The following is a 15,894-nucleotide window of genomic DNA, read 5'->3' as shown; positions in this document are numbered from 1 at the left end:
ATCCCCCAGAATTTTATAACACAGAAGTACACTGGAGCCTGTCCATACCAGTTTGCAGCAGCTGTGTGTTAAATTTTTAGGAATTTTGTAAAGCAATTGCCAAACACAGCCGTGATTTTAAAAACTACTTTGTATAGGCTTTAAATTATGTAAGTTTATACTAAAACAAAGATAATGAATATCAAAACTCATCACTTCCTAATTATTTGCTGATATTTTACTACAAGCTATGATTTTGAGGCTATTTATGTCAAATTTATCTGTTTGGTGGAAATAATTGGGGAAAAAAGATCTGCCTCTGCCCATTTTTTCCCCAACTCACGTTGGTAGCTTGAAGTCAGTCATTGTGGGAATATTTATACCACAAAAACTGTCAAAAGCTACAAGTCAGTTATTTTTATATTTTCAAAGAGCTAATTGTAGAAATTTACCAGCACTCCATGGAAATAACCTCTAAGTCTATTTTATAAAATAAGCCAGACTGGGATGGATACAGAGGAACAGGCCAAGGTTAACTTTATTAAAGATATCTCTTTCCTGGGCCCTGCTATGCACCTTTCAGTAGAAATTCAGAGCTCAGGAGAGCAAGCAAAAGGAAATAAAGGACTCTATTACAAACAATGGAGGCAGAGAGATTTGACAGGGATTATGAAGAGGGGATAAGGCAGACTTAGATCCTGGTGACCTACTTTTAGTATTGTCTAGTAAATCTCTCTGTAAAGTGTTTAGCTCTGATTATAAATATTAATTAGGCTCCAATCAGAGTACTATTTAAAGGCTCTGTCCTTCTTAGAGAGAGAGATTTCCAATAGATAGATAGATAGACAGACAGACAGGATAGGCAGGCAGGCAGGCAGATAGAGAGAGAGAGAGAGAGGGATAGAGGGATATACATGGCATACACATGTGTAAGTGCTCAGATTGGTAATAAACCAGATCATTCTTCTTAGTGAAACAGACCCAACCCAGCTACAAAACTGTAAGTAAATTAAATGACCCTACAAAAAGGTAGTGTAAGATCTTCGTAGCTTTAGCAGATGTATCATTCATACAACTCCACTATGCATGGATAGGATACATCAACAATTCGTAGTTCTCTATGACACCTTCCTGGTTAAGCATGTCATCAGCTGAACAAAAATATTTCTAGGAACAGCACCTCTACACAGTTAAAATCAAGATTTGAAGAACCTAACGCCCATTAAGTAGTTACTTCCTAAAATTCTTCAGGGTAATTTGAGGCTGTTAACTGCCTGACACTATTCTGAGTGGTGGGGAGTGGAGTCTCGGGTTAGAGACTCTGCCCTAGTCCTTGAACTCTGCACCAGCAAAAGTTGGGACTGCTGTAAACTTTCAGTCAGTGCCAGAGAGAAGGTAGAAGGCCTTTGTTTTTTTCTTTTAAGCACAATGCCAGCAGCAGATTAAGGAGTGGCATTACTCACGCCGCACAAAGTCTTGCTGAGTCTACTTTTGCTCTAAACACTGACTGTCTCATACCAGGAAGTGTTCTAAGGGTGAACGTGTGAAGCATGTACCACATCACTCTGTTTTTGCAACTGAGGCATTCTTTTAAAACCTGTCATCTGAGTTCAACAATGTTTCTATTTAATTAGCTGCTACTTTTTTTTTTTTTTTTTTTTTAATGATAAACAAGAGGCTCTCTTTCCTTCTCTGTGAACACAATCCAACTGGGGAAAAAACTGTCTCTTAAAGTTGAAGACCCATTCTTAGATTCCTTAGGCATTCCAAATGGAAAAAAGGCAGATCCTGCTCATACATAATGTAGTCAGAAAAGGACGCAGATAATAAAGTAATCTGGGTCTAAAAAATTATACCGCAAACAAATAAAAACCACTTTTATGATTTTACCTTTCAATATATTAGACTTGGGGAAATACCCTGAGTTTAGGTTGTTGCTGGAAAATGCTAAACAAATGCTATTAAGAAAACAAGACAAGGTTGAAGATGGACAAGAAAAATAGGAGCAGGAAGGGAGTACTTCACAGAAGGAGGGCTCAGCAAAAAAAAAAAAAAAATATATATATATATATATATATATATATATATATATATATATAATAATAAAAAAATTACTCAGAATAATTTTTCCCTCCTATTTCTTTCTCTCTTCTCCCTGTGTGCCTTCTTCTTCTTGTTGATGACCTCAGTCTCACCCCAAGCCCCCAACCTGGACCCATTACTGTAGTTCTTATCAACTAATTTCCCAAATCAAGATGTATAAGGCCAACAGTTAGTCATTAGGTAAACTTCTCACCATCTTTTTTTTTATCATAGAATTTCAAAACAAACAAAAAACATTCTCAAAACCCAAAAGTAAAAAAAGACCCTTATTTTTAAACATTTTGGGTAAGAAATGTCCTCAGATCAGACCATCTAAAGCAGTAACAACAGGGTTAACACCATCTATTAGAGGCCTAGTAAGAGTTCTGTGATTCTCATGTGTCATTTTTGCATTCAAAATGTCTCTAAACTAAAATGTCATAAAGCACTGAGAAATTTCAAAAGGCTTAACATAACTAAGCTTTTTTAAAAAGTTTATTTTATACTGCACTGACACAAAGTATTAATTTACGTAAAGGTCGTATTTTTACTCTCAGAGGAGTTTCCTCTGCAGAAATTTAAAATGAAAAAAAGAAAGCTTTCTATTTTTGAGTTACCTTCCATATCAAATACAAAGTATCTGTCTGTGACTCACAGCAAAGGAGGTGTTCCTTTTTTGTACAGTTACATTGATAATTTGACAACAAACTCTCAAGTTCAAGCTAGATACTGCATTTGGAAGCTACTCTTCTTAGCCAGCCCTATGCTGAACTTTGTAAAGGCTTTAGGGCCAAAACAAAACTGTTCCTTACTGAAATACAAGCCTTCCATAATTACATGTCACAGTACAATTCTTATCGAATGAGTCTGTGGTTTTCCAAATTTCCAAATAAAGTATGTCGTTTCTATCAGTGAGTTAAGATTCAGTCTTGTTCTCCTTTGGTTCCATAAATGGTTGTTCCAACTCTAAAATGGGTCACTTAATTTACAACTATTTTCTTCATTTCTTTTTAAGAGTAGATATAACATACAATGTCTGACATGTTGATGAGAGAACTTCAGCACCTTTCTCCCTGACACGAAATATTGCATCCAGAAGGCCTGTTTCCTATTATTAGGCTTCCTGGATGAGGCTCTGCTAAAAACAAACTCTGAGATCTATCTGCCTATGTGCTTCTAACTGTAAAACCTGAGTAATGTCTCTGGGAGGGACCAAGAACACAAATAATTACTTGTCCCAGAAAGAAGAGCCTGTATTCTGAAATATTCCAATGGAACCCCCAAAACTAGAGTTTACTAGATTGCAAACAGTATCCTCTACTTGAAGTTTATTAACACAAATTCAATGTTGACTCAAACCTATAATCTATATAGCTCATAATAACCTACTCAGTAGAAATATCTCAGATGAACAAAGATGGCATGCTTTGGGTTTCTCTTAAATAGTCAAAAAACATAGACAGATTATGAAAGACAAGTTTTTCACTAGTTATGGTCAATATTTTCCCACCATAATTAAGGTGAAATCATCTCTGCAACTTCCTCCTTTTAAAATCCACCACTATCCTTAGCAGTCATATAAATTATTCTGGCTATTTAATTCTTCACATCCGCTTGCGGTGACATACTGTAACATTTGGTAAGACAATTAACTTTGGTTATACATTCTCACTGAACTTTTGGTAAAATGATGCCACTTTTTAGTAGTACAAAATCATTAGGCTTCTAAAGGTAAATTTTTGCCATGTAGGAAGATGGGAGATGGGTAAATGACATTACATTTAAAATCATCCTTCTGCCTCTAATACTTGTTACCCGTTGTAAAAGTCGCAGCTACCAGGCAATTTTGCCTGGAAACCTGAAAATCTAATCCCTGTATATTAGGTACTCCCAACTAAAACAGGATGATGAAACTACTGCTAACAGCAGGGGTAGGAAATTTTCTGGTGCTCTTCTTGCCTGTGTTATACGGTACAGGGGTTGGCCCGGGTTTGGTCCACCTGCCAGCGGAGTTTAAAGTTTCCGAGGCTTGGAGAAACACAATGACTTGGATCAAACAGCCTAAATGTGAAGAAGGGTATTTCTGCCGCATCGAGGAAGCCGTTAAACTCCTGCTAAAAGAATTCTCTTTTTTATGCCTCCATACACACGACCGACCTCCTTCCTCTATGCCTGACCAGAAATTACTTCTGACAATCCAGGATACTCCGAAAGCTTGGAGACATATGGCTGGAAAATGAAACGACCCTGGAGTGTGGCCACATCATTATTTTGTGTCGCATGGTACCAGATGGGCACTTGGTGAACGGAGCTGGGATGTGAACGGACAGTTTTATAATGTGAATTTTTCCCCCCATAAAGCTAAAACAGATTTCATTTCCCTCTCTTTCGGTCTATAGTACTTGCAATATCGCCCTCTCTGCAGTATCCATTAACTAAACTTTGCAGTGGGGTGGCCAAAAAGGAAGAGGATGAAGAGGGCCCTATAATCTTAGTTAAGTGTCGTGGGAGTCGCAGCGCCCCGGGAACTGCGGCTGCGACCCGCCGCGTCCTGTGCGGATTTCAGGCTTGATACCGACCGAGCAGGCCAGGTGGTTATGGAGCGGACGGGGCCCTGGACCTGCCGAGGATAGAGACCTCGTCTCGGGAGGGCTGCGCAGATCTCGAAGCAGCCTTGGAGGCCGCGCTGCCTCTCATCCGCAGCATTTTATTACCATTTTCACCATTCTTGAAAAGTCATGGAAGACGGCCCACTGCCCGACCTCAGAGACATCGAGCTGAAGCTGGGGCGCAAAGTACCCGAGAGCCTAGTGCGCTCGCTCCGTGGGGAGGAGCCGGTTCCCCAGGAAAGAGACAGAGACCCCTGCGGGGGGAGCGGTGGCGGGGGCGGTGGCGGAGGCTGCAGCAGCAGCAGCAGCAGCAGCAGCTGCAGTTTCCCTCAATCCTTGTCATCCTCCTCTTCGTCCTCCCCAACCTCTGGCTCCCCACGAGGTAGCCACTCCAGCACCCTGGAGAGGCTGGAAACCAAGCTTCACCTCCTCAGGCAAGAGATGGTGAGTGTGATGCGCCAGCTGTGGGAGCTGGGGCCCGGGCCGAAAGACGCGGCGACCCGAAGGTGGGGTCGCAGAGACAGGGCGGCTGGGGCGACCGAGCTGAGCGCTGGGCGCGTGGGAAACACCGGGGACAGGAGCGCGCAGCGGGTGCGCGTCTGGAGGCAGCCGCAGGGAGGCTTGTTTACCCGTGACTTCGCTTGGTCTCGGTTTGCTAAGGTAACAGCGGAGCCTGCCCGGCTCTGTGTACTTTCTGACGCCCACCCGCTGCTCAGGACTCTGACCATTTAGCTGCAAGTCCGCGGCCTCCCTGGCACCAGCCCGCCGAGGGTTTGCTGTTACTGAACCCATCTGGGGCCTGCTGTACGCCATTCACACTTTCGGTTCAAAAAGGTGGTTCGGTCCATTGCACTTACTGCAAAAATACTTCCTGGTTTGCCTAGAGGTGGCGCGGCAGGGTCCCGGCAGCCCTTCTCCCTTGCTCACCACTGCTGCCCCCGCCCCTTGGTGCCGCAGCCCAGCCATTCCTAGGCCACTGCTGAGCTGAGTCTCCACAGCTGGTTCAGGAAACAATGGCCCATTCGTCCTTAATGTCCTTATGAATAGCTTGTTTCACTGCTTTGATCCAGAAGAACAGGTGATCCCCAGGCCCAGGGATTTGCTAATGACCACTTCCTACCCTTCCCCCTAAGTTCTCAGTCTGCAATTGTTTTCTGTGCTGTTTGCAAACGTTAGTCTAAGAATAGGACAATGGCACTAGTAAGGGTCTGAGAAGACTTGTTATTCCGGATGTACTTAGACAGAGACACTTATTTACTTACCATGAACTCCTGGGCAAGTCACTTAACCTCTGTGGACCTCAGTTTATTCAATGAACTGGTTGGAGGAAATGATTCCTTCCTGAATCCTTTTAAGAAAATGACCACAAAACAACAGCATTTTCCACCAGGTTGGAAAAGAGGAAAATTGCAGTGGGTGCCTCAGTCACCCAGAGGATGGTGCAAAGGATTTTCTACACAAATGACCTTACCGACTGGGGCTTTGCCTGAAAAAGAAGTAACCAGAGGTGTTTCCCTAGCTTCTCTCTTTCTGAAGTTGGAACACTGGGAGGGAATAAATTCCACAGCATAAAGTAATCTTGGCAAATATATTAGTGCAAAAAGCCATTCTGCAGAGATCATGTCCTATGTTCAGAATTTTTACCACACTAGCTATACAAGGGCTCCAAAAACGTCTCTCAAGATCTTTTAAGCTGGTCTACTTAAGAACTTAAGTTTTTAATGTCTTAAGTATCCATTTTCTTCCCAATTAGAATGTATCAGATGTTGAAAGCAAATATATATGGAGACCTATATGTATATATGTTTATGTGTGTGTTGATACAACATCTGTAATGCAAATGATTTTATTATGGTATACATGTTTAGCTGCATATACACGTATTATTCAACAAGTATTTAGTAAGCATTTACTATACCTGGTCATTAACTGAGGGCTCAAAATATAAAATGAAAAGGTCAAAGAGCCTATTTAGGGCTTTCAACTCCCTTGCACTCATTTGCAATTATTATTTGAAGTATATCAAGCCAAGTGTGTTGAAGAATTTTGTAGAGTAAAAAAAAAATCTGGTTACTTTCAACTAAAACTACTTTCTAGCCTTGTCTATTTTTCTTAATGAAAATGTCACAGAGTTAATAAAAACCTGTTTCCCCAAACTAGATCTTGCTATGTATAATGATTATGGTATATTGAAAAATACACTTCAAAAAAGCAAACAGAAATGGTAACAACAGCAGTGGCAGAGTACTAAATTGACTATTTATTATTTTTCCTATGTGAAGCATCAGTTATATATGGACCTAGGAGAATTTCTGCCACAACAGATGTTATGTGTTCAGCTCTGTACTCTAATAAAGGTCTCTACCGAGCAAATGATAACACTGGCTATGAGAGTTTAGAGGGAAGGGGTAGAAAATGTATATTCCCCTGCCAATGAGACAGTTTTCCCCCATTTGATATAACTCTTGCAAGTGCTAAAAAGCCCAGCTTCAGCATAATTGCAAAGCAACAGATTTGTTTTTATGTAGACTTGGCAGTTTTGTTATAAACATGGAACAGATGCAGTTCTGCTGTTCTGTCTCCTCCTAGCATCCCCATGGAGTGAAGCCGGGCAATGCCCCTGTGAGTTTGACGCTTTTCTGCCCTCTGCCCTGCGCAATGAGTCAGCCCCCTTGTAATATGCATGATCTCACATTTCTTGCTCATTACTTTGAGTTGTTCACAGCATTTTCTTCCGGATGGTCTGGAATTATCAGGCTTTGGTCCTGCCCTCAGAACTCCTTCCAAAGAAACACCTTAGTCATGTACAAGACTTTCTAGCGACTTCCAGGAATGAAGCCTCCCTTCTTTATCTATCAGAAGAGATGTGTATACCATTGTCACTACAGTACAGACTTGCATGGATGTAATCTCTACCTTTCTAGTTCTTTACATACACGTGATTTTACCATTGTCTCTCTTGTCTCCTTTTATGGTTTTATGAATCATTTCCTTAACTCCTATCTATAAATATTACAACCAGTGCTCTCTGAGGTCTGTGAGGTGCAGGTGTAGAGGAAGCAAGTTGAGATTGAAGTGGGGTGAAAAACTGTTTCTGTGGCCATTCTTAACGTTGAAACTCTTACTAATAACATACACATAACAAAGGGTGTGGAAAGGAAAAATAATGGAGAAGAAAATTTGCAGGCATATATTTGATACAAGAGGCCCATTCAAGGTAAACAATGGAGTGTTTTAGACAGGGAGCAAATCATCCCAATGTGTAAAGTATTTTTATTTTGACTTTAGACATAAGGAAATTTGACCACACAATAAGCAAATGCAGGGATCCACACAGGAAATTTACAACGAAATTGGAAAAAGGATATCAGACCTCTTGTACAAAGTCTGCCCAACCATATTTGTTTGCTATTTTTTAGTTCACTGAGTGCTTTAATATCTGTCATGTTGTTGGAGCCTGAGGTCATCCTGGGAAAGAAGTATTTTCATCCACATGTTGTGAATGAGATGACTATGTCTTAGTGATGGTTGAGAAAACAGGCCAAGGTCACAGAGCTAATGAGTGAACAGAATCTCCATTTAAACTCATATCTGACTCCACGTCCTGTGTTTTCCCCCATTACCATCTGCATCCCAATCATTTCTCTTCAAAATGCAATATAGTTCTTATAAATCTGTGATAAGCCAGCAGTCCCTAGAGTACTGAGGAACCAAGAAAAAGCAGCTATCAGGATGCATGTCAAGGGCTGTCTCAGATATGGGTTTATTCCAAAATCAGCAGATACTTACTGAGTGCCTACAGTGTACCAGGCCTGCTTCGAGACCTTGAGAATATAGTACAAAATGCCTACTTTTAAAAAGTCAGTCTTGGGAGGTCCTGTCCTGCGTTTGAATGTCGTATCCCACTGTCTATACAGACTTCTTTTACAAAATTTTCTTAAGAATGAGACTTTAAGCATTACTTATCAAATACTACTCTAAGCTTTAGAAGGTCTCATAATATCCAAAATATTTTTCTAGTAAGTGTGAACAGTCTCTGTCAAAGTCTATGTTTACCACTTATTAATAAATTTCATATTGCACTTTCCTTTCACAAGATGGTCAAAGGATTTTTGTGCTATCTCAGTAGGTCCATATCATATCATACTTCCAGTTTGAGAGTGAAAATTACTTTCCTCAGTTTACTCTGGACAGAATTTGAAATGCAGAAGACTATAAAGGCAATCACTAAAGAATCAGAGCCTGGCGTTAGAAACAATCTAATGCACCCTCCCAAGTTCGCCTTTCCTGATAATTCAGAACATCAAAGTAGAGTTTAGAATGAGGTGTATCCTACCTATTAATGCCCCATTCTAGATTTTAGTCCATTCTGTATTATGTTGGAATGGTCAAAGCAGTGCCATTATGAATAACTAATTTGAAGATACTGTTTCCTGATTTCCATATTTTAGCAACAATATATTTGCACAGCAGCTGTGTAATAGGGAGAGAGAAACAGTCTCAAACTAGTTACTGATCTTGTCTTACTATGAAAGCATTCAAATACCCCACCCAATTCTTCACCTCTTGCTTTAATAGTTTTCTAGGCAAAACCCAGGGCTGGACACAAACACCCATAGATACAAGGCACATAAATGATACTAGAAGAACATAAACTAAGATGTCAAAATTTTTGAGAAGGAAAGATTTCTACTTGATTTTTATTGATCTTTTCCACATTTCCCCTTGTATTAAATGGCTTGCCTATTTTGTAATAAAAAGAAAAGCTATGTTATATTTCCTCAAATAGAGATCATAATTTCATTAAATTAACTTCACAATTGCTTTGCACATGTCAAAGGCTAGGCGATTTCTGTCATTTGCTCTGTAAGAGTTTCAAGACTATTTTTACTATTTTATCATTTAGGGTTTTGTTTTTTTTTTAATTGGACAAAAATGAAAGGAAAACCCTTAGGGATATACTGAGAAGCTGTAAAGTGGAAGGCTTCTTCCTTGATGGGTTCACAGGATAGCTGAAAAGATCAAATGGGAATATAATTCTGCGAGAGAAAAGATTACAAATCAACAGTCAGCAGGTGCATGATCCTGTAGTGGAAATCAGATCTAAGTGCTGATATTCCAAGATAAAGCTGAGCAGATTTCTCAGGGCAAATGTGCCTTGTACAAGGAATTAAAAGTGCTGATAACTATGCAAATTAAGGGCTTAATATTAGGGATAAAGACGTCAAGGAGATGAGTAAATCTGATTCCTAAACAGTGGCTTCTTCTGTCATTTTGTGCATGGAATGTTATTATTAGACTTACTCAACCCAATAAATCTAGTTGCTACATGTTCCCTTCCACTGTGGCTCGAAACGGACAGCAGTGCAGACAAAGGTAGTAACATTACTTTGCTAGAAGCACACAGAATTGAGAGTATTTATACATAACTTGAAAACAGACATACTCAAAAACTGAGGAGCCCTGCCCTGCCCCTAGGAATGTATGCTGAATGAAAACAATTACCTTCCATTCCCCTCAAGTTGCCCGACCTACTGCTCTGATCTGGTGAGGCCACAAATTTTATGAGAATTTTTTAACTTCTCGTAAAAGATCATGTTTACTTCCTTGGTAGCATTAAAAACATATATATTACTTTCTATTTTATAGGGATGAGCCACAATGAAAAGACTTTTTCCACATATTAAAACTTCAGTATTTTTAAGAAAGTACTTCTGAAATTAGGATTCATGGCTGGAGTCTCTGGGGTCCCTGAGAATTTGTTATTTTTGTCTGTTTTTTCTATGAAGAACGTTCCTTTTTGTTTTACTTTAAAGGGTATTTATTCACTACTCAAGTGGTGGACCTCTGGTTTGGCATAACCTTCACAGGCTTTGGAATCAGACAAGCTGGGATTCCAGTCAAGCCCAGAGCAAGTCAGGGTACAAACAAACCAACAGGGCCCACCAGGCTCCCAAGGCCTCGAACCCTGTCCTTGAAGAGACTTTTAGCCCATCCTCCCGGCAGGAGGGCCTGTCCAACTCCCAGTGGCCCTCATTCTGGTCTTGGTTCTTTCACTCACTGGTGTGTGGCAGGAACCAAGTTATACCACCACTCTAGGACTCGGCTTTCCGTTAATAGTGATAAAAGCATCTCTATTAGGGCATTGTAAGCATTCTACAAAATAATCTAAGAAAATCCACTGGTCCTTACACATGCATTGAAAAGCAGTAAGGGTGATGACAGCAGTAATGAGTTTTATGTGGGTTACGTGGCTGTTCTGAGGGTCTCACACAAGTGGTCCTAGATGGACTGATGGAAGTACGGGCACCTCCTCTACCAGACTGACTATCATAGAGCCTCCCATGTGGTCAGGTTTTCCACAGAGGCCACGTCTCCACACAAAAACCAAAAAGAAACATATACAGCCTTTGCCCAGCTTCAGTGTAAGCAGAGCATACTAGCATAGATTAAAGAATTGTGGAACATCATTTCTGGTAGCTTAAGAAGTCTGAGGAATTGAGACTGATACTTGGTTACTTATCAGTGAGGCTTTTCTATGTGCAAGGCACTGTGTTAGTTTAACATTTATATGTGATCCCATTGGAATCTCATAATAACCTTAAATAAACACTGTTTTCACAACTATTTTATAAAGCTTTGAGGTTTACTATTAATGCTTAAGACTACTGAGATAGTAAGGGGGTGAGCTAGGTTGAGGTCAGAATCGGAGCCTTCAAAAATGACTGTGCTGTTACAGTTCATCCTTTAGAGTACCCTGAAGCTCATGCAGACACCCAGGATTCAATGTACATATGTGATCTTCTTCCAGAATTTAAAACCATTGAACATGTTAAACTGCATGAGTAGTTACCATAAGCCCTCCAAAAACTAAAGACACCTGTCTCAGGAACACTGAAGATTTGGATAAACATATTCAAAAGCCAGCTGGTTTCCAGCAATTACACCCTTTCTTTTTGCCATTATCACCAAGATCTCCATAAAATCTACATCCCACCCCGCAAGAGCTGCTAGTGAGGAATCCCCTGCCCCAACCAATTCAGGACTCAGAGCTCAGTAGTGGAGCTCAATTGTGTTCACAACTTCAGAGTTTTAAAAGCTTACTACTAGTAGCATTTTAGTTTCCTGAAATACTCTCTTCAAGATAAAGCTTGGATCTTAGATAACTCACTAGGGAGAAATAGAAACTGGGAATCTTGACACCTGCCATGACTTCCCAGATGTGTGCTTGGAACATAGTGATCCAAATTGTGTTCAGTGTAAGCTGTTTCTAGACTTCATAAAGGAAAAAAATATATTTTCAAACATATTTCAAAAGTCTGTCTTAGACTTTAAAATCAAACCTGAATAATTCATCCTTTTTTAAGAAAGGGCTAACTATTGGGCTAGATGTTTATATATAGCTATTACAATGTTCATTTCACAGACAAGGAAATTATATGACTTACAGGGGTTAAGTAATTTGAGTAGGTGACTATAAGTGGTTCATTCAAACAAGAACCACTGGCTGTATATTGGATCCAAACTGCTCCCAAACTGTACTGTCTCTAAGCACTAGAAATTATGGCCATTTATTGTTAATGCATATTTTACAGTAATTTCACCCTGCAACTACCAGTGGGTCTTTCAGTATTCCACTAAAAATAGTATTATTTTCTTTTTAAAAATTAAATGTATGTTCTCTTATTATAAAACTTTCATAAATATACACATATTATAAAAAGAAAAGCAAAAGTCCCTTTCACCTACTCCCAATACACCTCCCCTGTATTACTCTTTACCTCAAAGGAAACCACTGCTGACAGTGTGCATTAATCCTCTCAGGTCTTTTTCTGTCTTTGCCTGCATATATATATATACACACACATACACACACACACACACACATATATATGCACATATACACTTACATAATTTTAATGTGTTTGGATTTTATTTTTTAAATTTTACATAATAATATTTTATTATGTCACCTGACATTTACGGGATAATTACAATATGCTGGTTGGTGGTGTAAACAGTTTTCGTGTATTATGCCATTTCATTCTCACTCCTTACCCACTTATGAGGTAGACACCATGGGGTGTTAGGTAATAGGAACAGATTCCTGATAGAGTTTAAAACACGTTTGTCTAGTCAATTTTTATCTTATTCTGTCAATTCTCTTATATGAACCTCAACTAGTTACTAATGAAAATGATAAGACTCTACTTTGCTTTTTATACTAAATGATTATCCAAATATTCAGTAGTTCTTTTAAAAAGGTAAATTCCATTCACAGACGTCTGACTTAATCAGACATACTCTTCAGTTGAAGAAGTTGTTAAGTCTTCAAATTGGGATGTATTTCTCCCCAACCACATACCATTTCAATATAACCTTATTGAGGTTTTTTTCCTGGTAATGACAGTATCAATAAAATTGCTAAAACTTGGACCAAAAGGCTAACATGGCACAAGCTGACCCATGCCACGTGGAGAAAGCAGGATGGCCACCCAAGAAATTAAAGTGCCTTCAGTCCTCGTGGTTCAAAACCATCTTAGATTTGTTCAGACTTCGGAAGGCTCATGATGACAAGAGAGATTCTATTCCTAGAGATCAGATATAATCAGAATATTGGATTCGTCAGTTGGAGAAATAATTAATATCCTTCAAATTGACTCTTACAAGAAAGTGATATATAAAATTAGAATTATAATGTTTTACTGACGCATTTGCCCTCTCCCTGGAGGCCCATGTCATGGAAAGTTAGCTGACTGGTCAAGCGAGGCATCAGGGCAAGAGTGAGATAGGAATTTGATCGTGTCCTGGCACTGCTGGACCCAGCACTTCATTTGGCAGCATCAGGACAGCCACTTCCCTTAACTGTCCTGGTTGGCCTGCCACCATGTCCACTGCTGCTCAGCATAGGCTGTAACTGACACATCTTATCCTTCAAAATGTTAATCTCATCAATCAGGAGCTGGTCATATTGGATTGTCTCTTGGGTAAGTTTTCAATCTTGATGTCTGATGTCTTATGATTGACTTCAGACTTTTCAGAGGATAATCACTTCCTTCAAGTCTAAGTTCTAGGGAGCACGTCACATTCATGGTTACGTCCCCTCTACTATCAGCATCCCATTGCTTTTGCAGAACAGTTTCTAATTTTTAAAAAACATTCTGGATAATATGGCTTATTTTCATATAAAAAAAATGACCAGGATTATCCACACTTGTAATTGAAAGTATGGAATATTCTTTTTTTCTCTGTATTTTAAATTAGGACACCTGAAGTGAGCCAAATTTAAGTCTTTGACTTTCCATATACATGGCGACCAGAACGAAACTGTTGTTATATTAGTACCACCTCAGTAAACTCATTAAAAGGATTTAACATCCACAGCCCAAACAGTGAGATATATCTAGTGCAACTCAAAGACTGCTATCCCAGGCTATTCTTCTAACAGTCTCTCTGACTTTTTTTCTTTTTTGCAAAAGACATTTAACTACATTTGTCTACACTGATTTGTTGTTTTGGTGCTAACCCAACAAAGCTTGAACCCAAAGTTGAGAAGGAAAGACCTTCCTCGTGGTGATAAAGTCCAACTTTCAAGGCTGCTCAATTCATAGAAATACCTGTAGAGTTCCTCTGCTGAGAATTTAATCACAAAGAGCTACTGCTGGCTCCTTATTGATGTGGAGTTAATTTTGTTCCCAGGTTTTCCCTTAATTTCATAAAATGTTTAAATTGATATGCATGCTATTATTAAAACATGCCAACAGTACAAAAGAATCTAAAGTGGAAAACAAAACTCCCCATATTCCTTTTCCTAATTTCCAATCCCTGAAGACAACTACTATGAATTATAATTTTTGGATATTCCTAGAAATTTTCTGAACATACACAAGCATACCTATATTTCCTTACATATATTTAGCTATAATTATACACATATATTTGTGGATGTATATGTGTGTTATTTTAAAATTGAGACTCAGGAGCTCATGTGGCAGCTATTTTTCTAGATTCAGCAAATATTCTAGTATTGAAAATATATATATATACATAGTTTCAAAATACAACTTATAATTCTCCTACATTGGACAGATTACTGGCAAAGGATAGCAGTTAGAGTCACTCTATTTGTATAAAAAATACTGCAGTTGATAAGGCAAAAAAGACAGAGTCAAATAATCTAGAAATAGAAAAGAACATTGTAGAACCCTAGGGTAGGAAGAAACTTTATAATTTACCTAGACCACTGGCACCCTAACCCACTGATCATCCATCCTTGGATGAACTTCAGTGATGGGGACTTCACTGGCTCCCAAGGCAGATCATTCCATTTTCAGACACCTCAATTCATTATACTTGTTAATTGGCAATTCCAGTTGTTCACCAAAAGACAAACTCTAAAATCATTCATTAAGGGGTTAAAAAACAAACAAAAAAAAAAAACAAAAAAAAGCAACTCCAGCTTGTGTACCTACAAGCTATGGGTTTATAGCTTAAGATGGAAGCTCTGCCAGGTATAAAATACAATGAAAGCTTGATGAATTTCTCCTAGGTTTATATGTAAATAACTAAAATAAAAGACTTTCTTGCAAAATGAAAAACAGAATGGCAATGCCATGTACTGGCAAGGATGGAGAGAAACGGGCACTCTCCTGCACTGCTGCCAGAAGAGTATGTGCAAAGCTCCTTTTTAGAGGTAAACCTGACGCTGTAATAAAAAAAGGGATAGAAGAAAATACTCGACATAACAATTCTGGTACCAGTAGTACGTAATATAAATATAGAAATTTATCCTAAAGAAATAGAAATGAGTATGTATAAAAATATAGTTTGTGTGTATCCTTGGTATTATGTATGACTGAAAAAAATGGGGATAATCTAAATGACCAATAAGGGTAAGTGGGTTATTTAACTGCATAGAAATCAGTGTAGATGTTAAAATTATGTTATTAAATTATATAAGAAAATGGTTATGGATATATACATGCTTAGAACAAAAGGCTGGAATCAAATATCCCATAATATTAACAGTGATATCACTAGATGGTGGTGTTATGGGTGACATTTTAAAATTTTCCTGTTGAGTTTTTTTGTTTTAGCCACTTTCTCTGCACGAAGTACATATTGTATTTTGATAAGAAAAAGAATTTTTTTAAAAAACAATGAGGATGGGCTTTAGAATACGTAAAGCTGAATTCAGGGAATCACATCTCTGCCTTTTACCATC

The 15,894-nt window shown here is 38.8% G+C and overlaps 1 protein-coding gene and 1 long non-coding RNA gene across 2 annotated transcripts in view; one reads left to right on the top strand and one right to left on the bottom strand.

Moving 5' to 3' along the window:
* The window catches only part of LOC123613592 (uncharacterized), a 430,490-nt gene that overhangs the window by 259,637 nt on the left and 154,959 nt on the right, over window positions 1–15,894 (bottom strand). The window lies entirely within an intron of this gene.
* LURAP1L (leucine rich adaptor protein 1 like) overlaps window positions 4,083–15,894 on the top strand; it is a 43,893-nt gene continuing 32,081 nt past the window's right edge. The window contains exon 1 of the mRNA XM_010972702.3: window positions 4,083–5,114. Within this exon, the coding sequence (XP_010971004.2) occupies window positions 4,800–5,114 (315 nt within the window). The 5' untranslated portion in view covers window positions 4,083–4,799. The remainder of the gene's footprint in view (window positions 5,115–15,894) is intronic.

This window comes from Camelus bactrianus, chromosome 4 (assembly GCF_048773025.1).
Source record: "Camelus bactrianus isolate YW-2024 breed Bactrian camel chromosome 4, ASM4877302v1, whole genome shotgun sequence".
Lineage (NCBI taxonomy): Eukaryota > Metazoa > Chordata > Mammalia > Artiodactyla > Camelidae > Camelus > Camelus bactrianus.
The sequence above is the reverse complement of the archived record's forward strand: the minus strand, read 5'-3'. Positions and strand labels throughout refer to the sequence as shown.